The sequence below is a fragment of the Acomys russatus genome, chromosome 8, assembly GCF_903995435.1.
Source record: "Acomys russatus chromosome 8, mAcoRus1.1, whole genome shotgun sequence".
NCBI lineage: Eukaryota > Metazoa > Chordata > Mammalia > Rodentia > Muridae > Acomys > Acomys russatus.
In genome coordinates, this window is record NC_067144.1 from 21,083,005 (window position 1) to 21,099,270 (window position 16,266).

A 16,266-nucleotide genomic window follows, 5' to 3' on the forward strand; every position below is an offset into this window, starting at 1 on the left:
CCCATAATTCCCTTAGTTTTGTTATATCTATAGTGACACACCAACACACTTTCTGCACCAATGCTTGGAATTACTTCTTTTACCCATCTTCACATCTTCATTTGCTACCATAGAAAAAGTAAATTTTTTTCACCTTTTCGTTAAGACTTTCCTTTCTCTATGTCTCAGCGTTCCGTAAACTAAGATCACCATTGAAATGTGCTTTGAGATATCCCATTTTAATAAAAGGCATCACAAGTTAGGAATACTTAGTTATCTCCAGGAACTATAAAAGAATATTGTTACAGTAGTCAGAATAAGGTAGCAAAATGTTCAAAGGCACAACATGGACCAAATAAGAAAGTATTGAATTCTTACTGACACAATGTGTCAGGTTCAATATTTCTAAGGATACCACAGCTCTTCCTTCTTAAAGAGGAAACATAGTGACTACTGGACTAATAGGACATGGTTTGAAATGAAGACTGAAACAAAGGTTGAGGGAGTGAGTACATGACAACAATGATTTAGAATATTTAAATCAAAATTATGAAAATTTAAAAATGAAATACTTAAAACATCAGAATGCATTTCCATAACAAAATGAAAAAATTGCATGCATGTTGAATGTGTTTTATGAAAAACACATTTCTAAGCACTCATGAATGGATTTAACTTAAGAATTATGACTTTAAAAAAAGCTATTCACCTAACCTTTATAGAACTTACTCTGATAGGAAGTACGGATCCGTTTCGTTAAATCAGGATAAAAGTTAGACAGCCCACGCATGCAAAAGTTGTCTTTGGAACATGCCAGAGCAGCAGCAGCAGCAGCAGGCAGAGGAAAGAGAGAAAATAGTCTAAAGTGAAAGGAAGTGATATCATACCAGAATCTAGAACAGCCAAGGTGAAGAAATTGTAGCAAGATTAGGTAATCAAATTAGAGAGGAGATATCTTAAAAATAAATCAATTAGAAAGGTGATAGATGAATGATGAGAATGTTGTAGTCATTTTATTTGGTCAAATTATCTTATAAAATTGATGGCATATTTTTCATACATATTTCTGCTACTGTGGAACTACTTTGTGTATAATACTACATAACATTTACTTTATTAATGTTAACATTATTATATTTAATCTTTGAGCAATTAAAAAGACAGCTTATTTATTTTATAGTATAAAGTATATACTGAGTGAGTACCTTATAGAATAAAAGAGACTGAATTTACAACTTCATCAGTCTTTCCCTATAGCAAAATTCTAATCTGCAATCACTATTGTGGAAACCTAATAATGAGTTTGCATTACAGAAGTTTTCCTAGTCAAAATATTCACTCTTCTGCCCCTGAGTGGATATCAGACATAACTAGACGCTGGGGGAGTCCACAGCTCTTCTGACCCATCGGTACTCTCAGCCTGTAGCAACACCTCACTACCCGCCCCTGACATCTTCCCACCTTAGACATTCTGAACTTTCAAATTCAATCACCTCTTTCCCAAACATGAAGGAATTGTTCTTGCTCTGATTTCCTTTCAGAAGCTAGTAGCTGACAGATACAGAGCCCACAGGGCTAAAATTCCCAGGATACCAAGGCAGTACTGAAAGCTGAAATCCCCAACAAAAACCAGGCGAATTCTGAAGGCCAAATGCCATGCCTCTGCAAAGGCTCTAAGTGAGCAAGCAGTAAAGTTTATGAGAGAGGAGGGAAGAAAGAAGGAGAGTGTCAATTTAATACCAGTCGTCCAAAGAGGAAATTCATCTAATGTTAAAATGGACCTATCTGCTATCTGGAAAAAAACATCTATCATACACTATAAAGTAATGTTTTTTATGACTGTCTTTAGTAAAGATCTCAATATTCAGTTAACTATTTGTAAAAAAAAAAAAAAAAGAAATGTAAAATCCTTATCCAAATGCATAACCCTATAGGAGCAAACTTTTAAGCCAATTTTAACCAACTAGTGCATTTCAGGAGATAATAAAAATACAAAACATATGGGTGTTAAGTCCACCTTCTTGAATAAATACTGAAATTTCATTAAGATTTTAGATAATTCAGACTGTCAAAGTTTGGCACCACACCCTAATTGAACCTTAAATTTCTTTTCTCTTGCAGTTAAATTATTTTGCTTGTCCTGCAAGGAAAAGCACCATGTTTTATAGTACTTAAATGTCAGAGAATGGTATTTATTATATTTATAAACATAAGTCAGTTTAGTCATCATCAGTAAAGAAAAGACGATGGCTACAATATAGTTATTAAAAACTGAGAAGTAATGAATGACCTTACACTGTATTTGAAAGGGGCTAACCATATTAGAGGGAAGTTAATCTGTTTAGTCCAAAAATTTTTAAACAGCTTTCAATAGGTTCTAATTTTCTGTTTTACTTTTGTTTTGTTGTTGTCGTTGTTGCTTTGTTTTTTGTTTGTTTGTTTTTTAGGAATCAAACGTAAGAAATTTGAGATGCTTCCTAACTTCAACAGCAAATTAAACTTTAAACCACTCATATTTATGCAAATATATTTTTGGTTTTTCTTCTAAATTCATTTATTTACATGTTGAGTCAGTATTCCCATGCATTAGAATGGCATCACACAAGAGAGACAAACTGGAAGAAAACAAGTGAAAAATCAAGTTCAAGACCCATCTAGTTTGTTTCCTACCTGCAATGAACTGTTTGTTTTTCCGAGGAGACCGGGGCTGTCGCTGGTACAGGTCACTTGATCTATAGAGGTCAATGGTCCCCATACTTAACAGTACTGTCTTCTGTATGAAATCCACCACAACCAACCCAGTGCAATTTCCAAAAGCAACTCTGAGAAGAGAAGAATGTATCATAAGCAGGATTATTTTCATCTTTAAGTTAAACATAGGATTACTGGAAAGTAATCTGGGGATGCCAGACAGTGATTAGTATTTTAAAGTCAAGAAACAAGGCCACACTCTACAGAGGATAGATAAGTCGAGTTGACTATAATTATGATCGATTGCTGGAAACAATAGAGATGACCTGCAATCATGCTTCATTACACATTTTATCATTTAAGCTGAGTTTAGTAACATAATCTTTAATGTCATCTTACAGTTTCACAGAAGCAGCATATAAATCCTTAGTCTTATGCAAAGGGGGCATAGGTCAAGAAACGGGCACACTAAATAGACACAGATGCTTAGGTGAACAATCAGTTAGTTGTCTTTTGCAAATATGAGAGTGATTGTTTTGTTTCAAATTAATTATCTCCTTTTCTTTTTAACCTTTTGTCCTATCCTTCCTTTCCTCTGTCGCCCCCTTTTTAGAGAAAAACAAAACAAAACAAAACAGGAATTGCTAAGTAGTCCAGTCCTCCTTGAACTGCAATCTTCCTACTTTGTCTCTCAGGAGACAAGGCGTGCACCACCACGCTTGGCATATATTTATGGTTTGACACTATAGTAGATATAAGGAAATACAGCTTAATTTATGAGAAATAATTTACTTCATGTGTGTTTCTTACATTCTCCTATGCATTAAAAGACAAATATTTTTGACTAATTTTATTATATGATTAATTAAAGCAGCTTTCCCAGGCAGCTGTTTTGGTCACCTGAACCATTAACTATGTATTAACTCCCATATCTGTCCATTTACAACACGCTGCCTACCTCAACATTATGTTCTGTCATTTTTTGCTTTCTCAACTGGATGTGTGACTATGGTTTCTATATTATTTAGAAGCTCCATATTATTTTATTACTTAGGTTGAATCTTGTTTATAAACTATATGCATAGTTTCCATCTGACTCCTTCCATTCTGTTATGCTGTTATTCCCACAAATATAAGAATAAAATAAGAGAGAACAAAACTTATCTACTCAAAATGCTTTCCTAGTTCAAATGAAGTTCTATATATTCCAGTAAGACAGATCTTGAAATCCAGAAGAAGTACTGATGTAAGACTCAGAATAGGTTGTATAACTTTAAGAAAAATTAATACATTTTGTTCAAGAGCTTTTTATAAGAATCAGATCAGAAAATTGTTTTTAAAGTGCTCTGAAGTTTCCCACAAAAAGGAATAACTAATTTTAATATGAGTAAATGTAATAGTATATGGATTAAAATCTTTAGGCTTTATGATATTGAAATATAGCTAATCATTTCTATTATAAGCAATAATAAGGTTTTCATTACAATGCTCAGAAGAAAAGCAGGCAACTAGAATGCATAGCAATGATAAATAATGAGATTTATGTTAGATTTAAGAGATGAGATTCTAAGTTATACTGGGGCAATCAGGAAGTGGCTTGTTAAAGAGTCTGTGAAGAAAACTGGACTTAACCTACCTTCAGCAATTAGAAAACTGGATTAATTATATTAAGCAACAGTTTTTACACATTAGGCAGCAGGAAGAGGTGAGAAGAATGACAACCCAATAAATGTTCTAGCTTAGCAAACATTTCCTGAGGCAAAAAACCAGACCAACCAAACAAAAAACTCAGTAAGATCAGTGATCTCACTGAATTTAAGAGACAAATTTCAGGAAGTGAGGCCACAAAAACAGCAAGAGCATCAGACGGAATATTAGAGGAAACTGCACATGGGAACTATATCAGGGATTTGAAGACCATCCCTACAAGGACTGGCTATACAGTACGTGTAGAGTCACATATACATTGTATATTCACACATACATATATACGAGAAAGGAATCTAAGTAGAATCACCAAATAATAGAAAAAGAACAGACACAATGCCCCAAATTGATATCATACGTCACCAAGTGAGGCCTCTGGTTCCAGGAATGTGCTGCATCATGAAACCCCAAACACCACAGGAGCTCATTACCCACACTTCATGGCTGCTGGTCACTCTCCACAACCTGATGGTACGATCCTACTGATGAGGATAACACTTACATATCTCACCAAACACAGAGAAGACCAATTAGAAGTTGCACTCCTATTGACCAGTATTCGTTGTTCTAGAAGGTACTCTGCAAACCACCAGAGGAGAAAAGTAACCATCAATCAAATTACAAACCCTGTGGCCTAAATCAGTGACCTGCCTGCAAGATACACTGGTGGAAAAGTGGCACAAATGTTATGAAGGTAAATATCCACTTTATAATGCAGATATTGCAGATATTGGAAAACTTGGCAGCCAACAATTCCTGAAGTCTTCACTAAGGCAGACTTTATTAGTCAGAGGTACATGGAAACTGCCACTGCAACATTCCTGCATAGGAGATTCTGTACCCTACCTACTCAGTGCCTTTGGGACCACCCACAGGTCAAATTTTCCTTCACTGCATCTACTTAAAAAAGGGTGGATGAAGAAACTTGCTCTCTAAAATGAGACACCAGTGCAAGACTATTAAACATGAAAAAGTAAGAAGCTGACATGATAATAAGCAAACAAATTATTTCAAAGAATAAAGTTACCTGAGAAATAATCCAAAATATATTTTTATTATTAATTTTTATATGGGCAAGTGCTGGGTTGTGTGTGTGTGTATGTGTGTGTGTGTGTGTGTATGTGTGTGTGTGTGTATGTGGAGGGCATTTGTATGCACATGCATGTAGAAGCTAAATGTCAAACTTAATTATCAGTCCTTAGACACCATCACAATTTTTTGAGACAAAGTCTCTCGCTGAATATGGAGCATGTGGATTCAGCAAGAATTGCCAGCCAGCGAGTCCCAGGGTTTCTCCTGCCCCTGCCTCCCCAGGCATGAGCCATTCTACTCAGCTTGTATGTGGGAACTGGGGATAGAACTCAGGCCCTTGTATGTGTATGGTACGTACTTTGTCAACAGAGCCATCTCCCCACTTCCCCAAACAATAATTTTACAGAAACTTATGAAAGCACAAGACCTAGTTAGTTCAACAGATGCAGGGGGAAAAAACAACGTCATTAAAACTTCTAGAGCTGAAAAGTATAATGAATAAAAAGAAAAATATTAAAGTTTCAGTAGCAGATGTGATTAAGTAGGACGCAACTGTGAGCTTGAGGATGGGTATTTTTTATCTTTGTATATATGTGTATGTGCTTTTGTGTGTTCATGTGTGTAGGTAAGGTATTTGTATGTGTGTAAGCATACATGCAAATGTGTGTAGATGCATATGGAGGCCAGAGGTCATCTTTGGTACTATTTCCTCAGGAGCTGTCCTCATGTTTTTAGACAGGACATCTCACTAGGGCTTAAGGCTCCCTTATTCAACAAGGCTGGCCAGCCAGCAACTCCAGTGACCTGCTTGTCTCTGCTTCTCCAGAACTGGGATTACAAACACACTTAGTTGTGCCTAGCTTTGTACATAGGTGCTTGGAGTCCAAACTCAGGTTGCCATGCAAACTCAGGTAGCCAGGCAGCCTCAAGTGACACATTAAATACTTCACCAAATGAGCCATCTCCTCAGACCTCAATCATTTAAAAGTTGTGGGAAAGAGAAATAAGAATGACAATGAAAATTTTAAAAACCTATATGATTTATAAAAAACATCAAAGGAAGCAATGGTTATATTATGGGAGTTTCAGAAACAGAAAGGCAGAGGTCAATCACTTCTTTAAGGAGTAATGCTTGAAACTCTGTCTCATTTTGGGAGGGACAGAAACATCCAGATGCATGAAACTCAGAGTTACAAAGAGATTTAATCCAAAGGTGACTTTTCTGAGGCAATTCTAATTTAAATGTTGAAAGTCAAATGGAGAGAGATAGGTTTGAAAGCAGGAGAAGTTAATTGTCATGTACAAGGGGTCACACACTTTATTATAAGCAGGTATGTCATCAGGAAGCATGCAAGAGGCAGAGAGTAAGGTATTTTATTCAAGTGCTAAGTAAAATAAAAGAATAAACCAAAACAACAACAAGACCTCGCCAGACCCAATACCATGTCTCTTTAAGTTCTCTAGAATGAATAAAGCTATTCCAGACAAGAATGAATTTGTGGAGGACGTGGCAGGTAAAAGTGTAGAGCTTTGTAGAACTTGTTATCATGATAGAGCAGAACATGATTCCAGGCTCTTTCAAGTAAGCCTCAGCAGAGTCAGAAAACAAAAACATATATGTATACTAAAGATAAAAAGAATCAAAGAATTGCCACTATAAGAAACCATCACAGCAGAAGAGGAAAAAGGAATCTAGAAAACAATGAAGAAGCCTGCATCAGTACACCCGTTTCTATCAACAATTATTTCTGCTGTAAATGGCTGAAATTCTCCAATTGAAAGAAAGAGAGTGGCTGAATGAGTTAGGAAATTACTAAGACTAGACTCTACATGCTGCCTACAAAAGACTCGTTTTCATTCTAAAACCATCAATAGGTTAAAAGCCATGGGCTGGACCACGATTTCATGAAAATGTAATTAAAAGGGAACAAGGGTAGCTTCCATAAAACTTAAGTTCCAAAAGGCTAAGGTGGAGCTATGTGGTCTGGTGGCTACGCATCCGAGCTATGTGGTCTGGTGGCTACGCATCCACATTTGCCTGTGAAGTAAACACACGAGCACCTTGGAAGACGTGCAGAGCTGTGCTCACTGCATCACTGTTCACGACAGTCAAGAATGAAAACACCCTGAATGTCTATTGACAGACAGACACATACAGGGAACACGGTACTTTCATTACCAAAGGGATTTTATTTAGCTGCAAAAAGAAGGAAGTCTCACAATAAATTTTTCTACTTAAAAGTTTATATGGAACCATTAAAGTCTTGAATTAATTAAACTATGCTTGTTAAAGAAGAACAAAGTTACAGACATCACAAGTTCTGGTATCAACATACATTGCAGAATTATAGTTATTTAAATATACTACAGTACTGTGATAAAATAGATGCACAGAGCAATGAAACAGAATTGAGAGTACAGGGATAAGTGCACAGACATGTAGTCTGGCACAGGAACTAAGGATCCAAGATGGGGAAATGACAGGTGTTCATACTCAAAAGAATGAATTGAGACCTTATTTTATGCCAGTTACAAGAGTTATTTTGAAATGAGTAAGAGACTTAAATGTAAGACCTGGAACCGGAAAGTGCCTAATTGATAACAGGGGAAAATCTCCTTCACGCTGTTCTTTGCAATGATTTTTTTCGATATGACACTAAAAACACAGACAAAGCACAAATAAGTGGCGGCCATTAAACTCTGAAGCTTTTGCACAGAAAAAGACATCAGCGCACAAATGACATGGCACGGAAATAGGGTCATGTTTGGAAAATGTGTATCTAATGAATTAATGTTTAAAATAATTAGATAAGCCACTCATACTAATCCACAGTGAAAATACTGCTTATGAGTGGAAATAACTTGACAAATAGCTAGAATAGATTTTCTTGTCAAGAGGGAAGTAACACTGGAAATTAGTTAAATAAAAAATTATCAATATCATTATTAAAGGAAGTACACATTAAGACCACAGTGAGACATCATCTCACACCTGACAGGACTGCTGTCGTCAGGAAGAGAGATATGTCAGTAAGAATAGGAGCCCTTTATATTTCTGGAAGATACGTAATCCCATGCAATTGCTATGTAAAATGATATAGGGGCTCTTCAAAGAAAGCTAAAAATGGAACTATTACATGATCCAGTAATCTCATTTTTCAGTCTGTGTCTAAAGTGAATAAAACCAGAAGCTTGAAAAGCTATCTGCATTCCTGTAGTCACTGCCTTCAGCGTCTGCCAATAGATGGATGCATGAAGAAATTATGTATACATATCATAGACTACTAATTTGCTTCAAAAGGAAGGAAATCCTGAGATTTATAATAGCACAGATGAACCTGAAAGATATTATGTTATGTGAAATGAGTAAGACTTAGAAAGACTAACACTATATGACATCACTTACATTTGTAACCTAAAGCTAGGAGAGATGCTTTCTTCAAGGCTGCTGAATACAAATAGCCAAAACACTATGAATGTAACATTTATATAAATTCTGATTGTCTTGTGGTTCTTCTTGCTGTATCTAGTTGATTATATATATGCATAAAAATATAAATGTATATGTAAAAAATAAAAAAATAATACAAACAAAAATGTGTTTTAAAAAGTACATAAAAGATTATAATGGTGCTTGCCATGGATTCAGGGGCATGGAAAAGGAAGAAATGTACATTTAACCTGCATTTAGCTCCATGGTACAAATAAATCGTCAGTCAGTTACCTTCATAACAGTGTGGTTGCCTAAGAGTGGCTATCTATTATGGCTCAAGACTTGGAGAAGTACTACTTGTTGTTAGTTTAGGAAAAGATCAAAACTCAGTATTTAAAATATTATTTCTGTTGAGTAGATAGCATTTTCACACCATCATAAATTTGAGAAGTCAAAAGCCTGAATACTGGAAGTCAAGTCTCCTTCTCTCTCTCTTTATCTCTCTCTCTCTCTCTCTCTCTCTCTCTCTCTCTCTCTCTCTCTCTCTCTCTCTCTCTCCATGTGTGTGTGTGTGTGTGTGTGTGTGTGTGTGTTATAACTTAATATTATATATATGGACATTATGTTGTACACTTAAAACTGACATTTTATTTACCAATTATATCTCAAAGCCAAAAAAAATCAAACTTTTACTTTCTATAATACAAATAAATTAACTCAAAATGGCTTGTAGGAGAAAAATCTTAGTAATCTTGAGTGACGCAAAACTATGCCAATAGGTGGTGAGGCCAGGAGTGCTGGGGGCACCGCTTGACAAAGCTCCAGGGCCTGGGCGTCCTGGATTGACCCTTCATGGCCCTTGGTGGGTATTTCTTAATGTTAAAAGCCCTCTCTCCAAATGCTAGGGTTGGAAACAAAAGCTGGTGATAATAAGAAATAAGAAAATCAGTGGGAGTTCCCTGGGAAAATTGGTTAGGCAGAAATTTAAGTTTTCTACAGAACCTATTTAGGTTTACTTTTAGATCATTAACAAATGATATTAGTTATAGAAGATTTGAGAAAAATGGTTAAGGAAGAAAGACTTAGGGAAATCTTAGAAACTGTTAAAATGTAATTAAATCATTAGGCTTTCATGTTCAGCTTCAGAAATAAAAATCTAGCATGCACACGAATAGATTTTGATCAGGCTCTTGTTGACAAGACTTTGGTACTTTCCTGAAAGCAAAGTAAACAGCTTTAGGAACCTGCTGCTCTCCTGTCCTTTACAGGATGGTAATAAAGATGGAAATCGTATTGAAGCCAGGGCTCATGACAGAGATGCAGAGGAAACTAGTGAACCGCCTGCTTTCCTCAACAGACTTGTCAGACCAGGACTTTCCTGACATTGTAGGAAAACAAAGAATAGACCGCCTTTGCTTAAGCAAGGGGATGCGTGATATTTTAAGAATCAAAGAAAAAGGAATGGTGGTCTTAATTCAAATATAAAAGAAAAACTGAGGAAGAAAAGGAAGAGTCAAACAGGGCTCAGAGAGATTGGACTTTGTAGAAAGATAAGTGTGACGTAGCAGGTAGTAGGAAATAACTTCTGATTCTATTAACTCTGCGCCAAACTGAAACAGGGTCAAACTCAAATAGAGCCATCCTGGCTAGCATTTCTGCAACCACAACAGTAATCTTAAGGAAGAAAACTGAGTTTAAAAATCCTGATTTTATTTTATCATGTTAATTTTTAGTTCTTATTAAATTTGCTGTTTGTTCACTTTGTTTCTCTTGTTCCTATAAACTTATGTAACCAAGGAAGATTAAAGCTATGCAATCAATACTTAAAGTTTCTGGGGAAATGACTTTGTGTATAAATAAAGCTTGCAAGAGACACAGGCTGTCAGAGCAGGTTAAGCTGTCCCTAGCTGTGCTTCCTCTCGGTCCCTCTCCCATGAAACGAAACTGAATGGTGTCGACCATCTGATTCTTCCCTGGTTGCTCTTGCATCCACCCTCTTCAAGCCCTTCCCTCATCCCGAGGCAGGGCCCCAGCAAATATGACAAAAGAATTACATAAATTATAAAATAAAAATTTAATAACCCGCACGCCATAAAATTAAACCCAACTTTAAATTGGGGCAAAGACTTCAACAGAATTATCAAGTGAGAAACCTCTAATGACCACTCATCCACTTAAAGGGAAAACAGAGTGGACATCAGGGGTTGGGGATGGATTGGGGAGGGGGGCAGGAGGGATCAAGTTGGGGGTGGGGGGGAGGAAGAAAATAAAGGGAGGGAAGACTGGATTCGGTAGTGGGGGTGGTGGGGGTGGCATCTCTGGGATGAGATAGAAACCTAGAATAATGAAGGCTCCCAGGAATCTATGAGGATGACCTTGGCTGGGACTCCTAACAATGGGAAATCTCGAGCCTGAAATGGCCATCTCCTGAGGCCAGAAAAGTCTTCCAATGGAGGGAGTGGGGCATACCAACCCAGCCATAAAACCTTAGACCCACAATTTCTCCTGCCAACAAGATGTGCAGGGATAAAGCTGGAACAGAGATAGAAGAAATAGCCAATCAATGACTGGCCCAGCTTGAGACCCATGCCATAAAAGAGAGCCCACTTCTGACACTAGTAATGAAATTCTGCTATGCTTCCAGAAAGGCCTCTGGCATGGCCGACATCTAGGAGGCTTCCACCCAGCAAGCGATGGAAACAGATGGGGAAACCCACAGCCGAACACTGGGCTGAGCTTGGGGAATTCTATAGAAGAGAGGGACAAAGGATTGAAGGAGTGAGAGATGTCAAGGGCACCACAAGAAACCATAGAGAATCAACTAACATGGCCCATAGGGGCCCACGGAGACTGACCCACCAAACAGAGAGCACACAGGGGACAGATGTAGGCCCTCGGCACACATGTAACAGTTGTGCAGCTTGGCCTACATGTGGGACTCCTAACAGCAGGCGCTGGAGCCGTATCTGCTCTGTAGCCCGCCTACACTTTGGTAGGCTGCCTTGCCACAGTGGGAGAAGATGCTCCTGGTCCTAGTGCACCTTGATGTGCCAGGGCTGCTTGATATCCATGGAAAGCCTTCCTTCTTCTGAGGAGAAGGGGAGGACGGGAAGATGGCGGGGGACAGTGGGACTGGGAGGAGCGAAGGGAGGGAAGGCTGTGATTGGGATGTAAAGTAAGTTAATTAATTAAAAAAAACCAACAAAAGATGTCAATAGGACAAAAGAGATACATAAATTATAAAATAAAAATTAATAACCTGTATATCATAAAATTAAACAATATTGCTCTGCCCAAAATAACTTTAATAAAGTAAAAGCGAGAACCACACACTGGGAAATATTTTCAAAATATTATAAATAATATTAATATAGATACAGAATACTCAAGAATCAATACTTTTTGATGAAATGTTAAGACATTTTTACCTCTGAGTTTAAAAAAGCAAAAGATAAATATCTTTGTTGGGGCTGCTGCAATAAAATATCTTAGACTGGGTAATCTATATACAACCAGAAGTTTATTACTGAGTTCTGGAAGCTGCAGAGTCCAAGGTCAAGCAGATTCGGTGTCTGACAAGGGCTTACTGTTTCAGAAACAGCATCCAACTGCGTTCTACATAGAAGGTGCAGCCAACAAGATTTCTCTCCTCCTAAGAAACCAGATTTCATTTGTGAGATGTGAGTCCAAGACCTAAAGATCCCACATCTCAATGCCATCACCTTCGGGTTTTATTTTAAACATACTTTATAATATATATTATATTTGTTAAGTGTCATGTGCTGTTTAAGCTTACTAGAGAGCTGGATCTGAGGGGGAAAAGGGATGATCCGCTCCCTCCTTTCAAGCCTAAGCATGTTTTTCTCAAAATGTCCTCAAGGCCCCTTGTCTAGAGAAAGCCTGGCCTTGTAGCATGGAAAAAAACCCAGCAGAGGGTATTGAAAACATTGTGTCTTTGGAAACAGCTATAGAGAAAAATCATTTTCAATAGAGCCTTCTGTTATTTATCACGTACCACATAAATGTCTTCAGTGGGAGTGAGAAGCCAGAAGCCCATTCAGAAAGAGAAAGTACAATATGGAACTCCAGCTGACTGCTTTGATTTCCTCCCCCCACCCCCCCCCCCAGATGCCTTGACCTTGGACTCTGCAGCCTCCAGAACTCAGTAATAAACTTCTGGTTGTATATAGATTATCCAGTCTAAGATATTTTATTACAGCAGCCCCAACAAGGATATTTGTCTTTTGCTTTTTTAAACTCAGAGGTAAGATGTCCAACATTTCATCAAAAAGTATAGTGCTTGTTGCAATGTATAAGAATAAGAAAATTGCCTTAATATTTTAATTCACAGTGCTTTTAAACTCCCCAGCGGGTATTGAACTTTCATCATATGCCTGTGCGTATGTGTTTTATTGAGACTATTTTGAGAATTGTGTATATGTCTTCCCCTCATACTCTCTGCTCTGAATCTTCTGCGATTACCGTGAGGACCACTATTCGAAATGGTGATGTCATCATTTCCCACAGAGTCTCCTCCGTGCCTCCAGGATATGCATGTGTGCAGCTCTCTCTGCTGGGGCACGGGCGGCTTCTCTATGCTTTCTGGTTTTGCATTCCTGATATAATCGCATGCTTTTTCTACTTTATGCTGTTAGTTTGATAAACTGTCTTGATTCATTTAAAATGGTAAAACAATCTGCATTTCTGGTATAAATGAATTTTGGTGCTGAATAATTTTATCATTTTCTTGATAGATTTCTGTAAGTTATTAAGTAATAACTTTTTGAAGTTCTTGAATTTATGTTCCTCATAAAATGAGACAAGTATAGTTTCATCTTTCATAAATCTCAGCAAGACTCTATATAATTATTATATTACTTATTTCTTTAATACTTGTTGGGTTTTATGTTGATGATGACTTGAAGTGGGGACTTTTCTCTCTTTTTTCCTTTTCTTTTCTTTCCTTTCTTTCTTTCTTTCTTTTTTTTTTTTTTTAAACAACCAAAGCTCTGGAAGGCAACCACCTAAGCTGTCAGTCTCCTTACTATATGCTCTTTAGTGAGTTCTTCACAAGGGAAATGTTTTCTCTAATGATCTATTCTAGTTCTCTTCAGTTCCTGGATTAGGTGGTACATCTCCACTGTCTCTTAATTCTCACAGTCCTCTCCTGTCCTTGAAGGCCAATCTTTTGAAAAGGGTATCTTGATACTGCTTGCACTGACCCATTTCCAAGGTAACTATCTAAGCTATAAAAATGAGACATGATTCTTATCATATCAATTAGCGGGGACTTTGGCTTACAGTGTACAAGTACATTACAACTGAGACCAGTGATCCCTGAGCAGGATAAAAGTGTCAGTTATCACCAGGAATCAAACACTTGCTCTACTTGCAGGCGTAACTGAAACCAAACTTCACAGGTAGCTCTCCTATCACATTAGACAAAGGGGAAGTGAACTCTACAAGACAGGTCAAAAGAAAGCACCCGAAGTCAAACATAAGAGGAAAAGGGCCAGAAAATCCACATCAATCCAAAAGGAGCAATCTAAAATAGGGACAAGACCAGTACTTTAACATCAAAGAAAAGAAAACAAATGAAATAACCATAGCAACATAAGCTTGGTAATTATATTATGGCCAATCTAATAAAAATGGAGCTAAGGGTTTATTCTAATTTTAAGACAATATTTTAAAAAGAAACATTTACACGCTGTTTAAATTAGGTACTACAAACCAGAAATTAAGTTTAATCACTTACATTCCATATGCTGAACTTATAGCAAGGCTGGTAATCTGCTGCGGAGGCTCACCATCTACCCACACCAGCTGAATAACAAGATCTGCCTGATAGCCCGGCGGCATTCGCACTGGCCGGGTTTTAACACTAGGAGGAAGAGGAGACATAATTACATCCCATGCCGCATTAGCACGCTTATATATCTGGAGTTTACATAGGACTATGCTTCTAACATGTTTAGCAAGTATGTGGATGGACAATGCTTTGTCGCTCTCTGAGATGTGCCGAGCGACATATACTTGCTTAGTAACTTTTCAATACGTTCCAGAATTTTAACTGATCAAATGCTTTCTTTTTTTGTATTTTAGGACAGTACTTTTAATTATTTTCCTTATCTAATACTTTCAACATGAATATCACTATAAAGCATAAACATAAAAATAATTACTGCTATAGTTGTATTTGGCAACCAGCCACAAACCTAGACATTGCTGAAAAAAGGGGACTCTCAATTGAGTCAGTTCCTCAGTTGAGGAGTTCCCCTGTCAGGCTGCCCCATAGGCACATCTGTGGGGGTCTTTCTTACTTTCTTAGTTGATAAATGACATAGAAAGGCCTAGTCCACTGCGGGCAGTGGCATCCCTGGGAAGGGGGCGGGGCTGGAGCGTTACAAGAAAGGTAGTAAGGGCAGCCAGTAAGCAGAATTCCTCTATGGGCTCAGCTCCAGCTCCTGCCTTGAGTTCTCGCCTTGGCTTCCCTCAGTGATAAGCTATAACCTATAAACCAACTAGATGTGCCGTCTCAAAAATTACTTTTGAAACAGAAATTCGACTGGGACTATGAGCAATAAATTCCCACCCAACAAGAAGTTCCCCAAATCAAGTAACAGTTCTCTTATTTTCCTCTAAACCTACTCTACCAGTAGCTTTCTTCTGTTCTGGAAACCCTCCTCTGCTTCTAGCTACACAGGAAGACTTTTGTAGTCATCCTGTTATCTCTATCAGTTGCTCATCAAATGCTATCAATATTACTTTGAAAAATACATCCAGAGCCTAACTCCTTTTTAGTTCGTTGCTGTTCTAATCTTAGAATTGCCAAATAAAAACATACGCTGTCTGCTTAAATTTAAATTTCAAATGAGTAATAAACAGCTTTTGAAGCTGAATGCAGATCCACTGCAACACTAGTAATATAATGACGGTTATACAAAAGCCATCATTTATTTCCAATCATGAGTTTTATTTGAAACAATAAATAAGTTAGCCCTTTATTTAATCTCAATTGATTTAGTTCAGTCACCTCGTAACTGGTCTCTAGCTTTCCTGTTCTTCCCTCCACCCTCAAGCCCACGTTCAACTCACTTACTAAATTGACCTATTGAAAATTTAAACCTGATCATGTCACTTTCTTCTCTCTCCCGTTTTTTTTAAATTATAATTTATTCACATTACATCCAAATTGTAATCCCCTCACTCTTATCTTCCGGTTCCTGCCCTCCGCCACCCCATCCGCTCTATTCCCCTCCCCTAGACCTCTGACAGGTGGGGCCCTCCTCCCCCACAGCCTCTCAGGTCTCATCTGGACAGTCTGCATCCCCCTCCTTCGTGTTCCCACTGGGCCTCTCCGCCAAGGGGGACTGATCAAATCCTTTGGCACCAGAGATCTTGTCAGAGGCAGGCCCCCGCTC

At 37.7% G+C, this 16,266-nt stretch overlaps 1 protein-coding gene across 1 annotated transcript in view; it reads right to left on the bottom strand.

The window, feature by feature from the left end:
- The window catches only part of Stxbp5l (syntaxin binding protein 5L), a 239,059-nt gene that overhangs the window by 62,914 nt on the left and 159,879 nt on the right, over positions 1–16,266 (bottom strand). The window contains exons 18-20 of the mRNA XM_051150549.1: positions 14,601–14,726; positions 2,650–2,801; positions 709–780 (exon numbers count right to left, since the gene is read on the bottom strand). Of these exons, the coding sequence (XP_051006506.1) occupies positions 709–780; positions 2,650–2,801; positions 14,601–14,726 (350 nt within the window). The remainder of the gene's footprint in view (positions 1–708; positions 781–2,649; positions 2,802–14,600; positions 14,727–16,266) is intronic.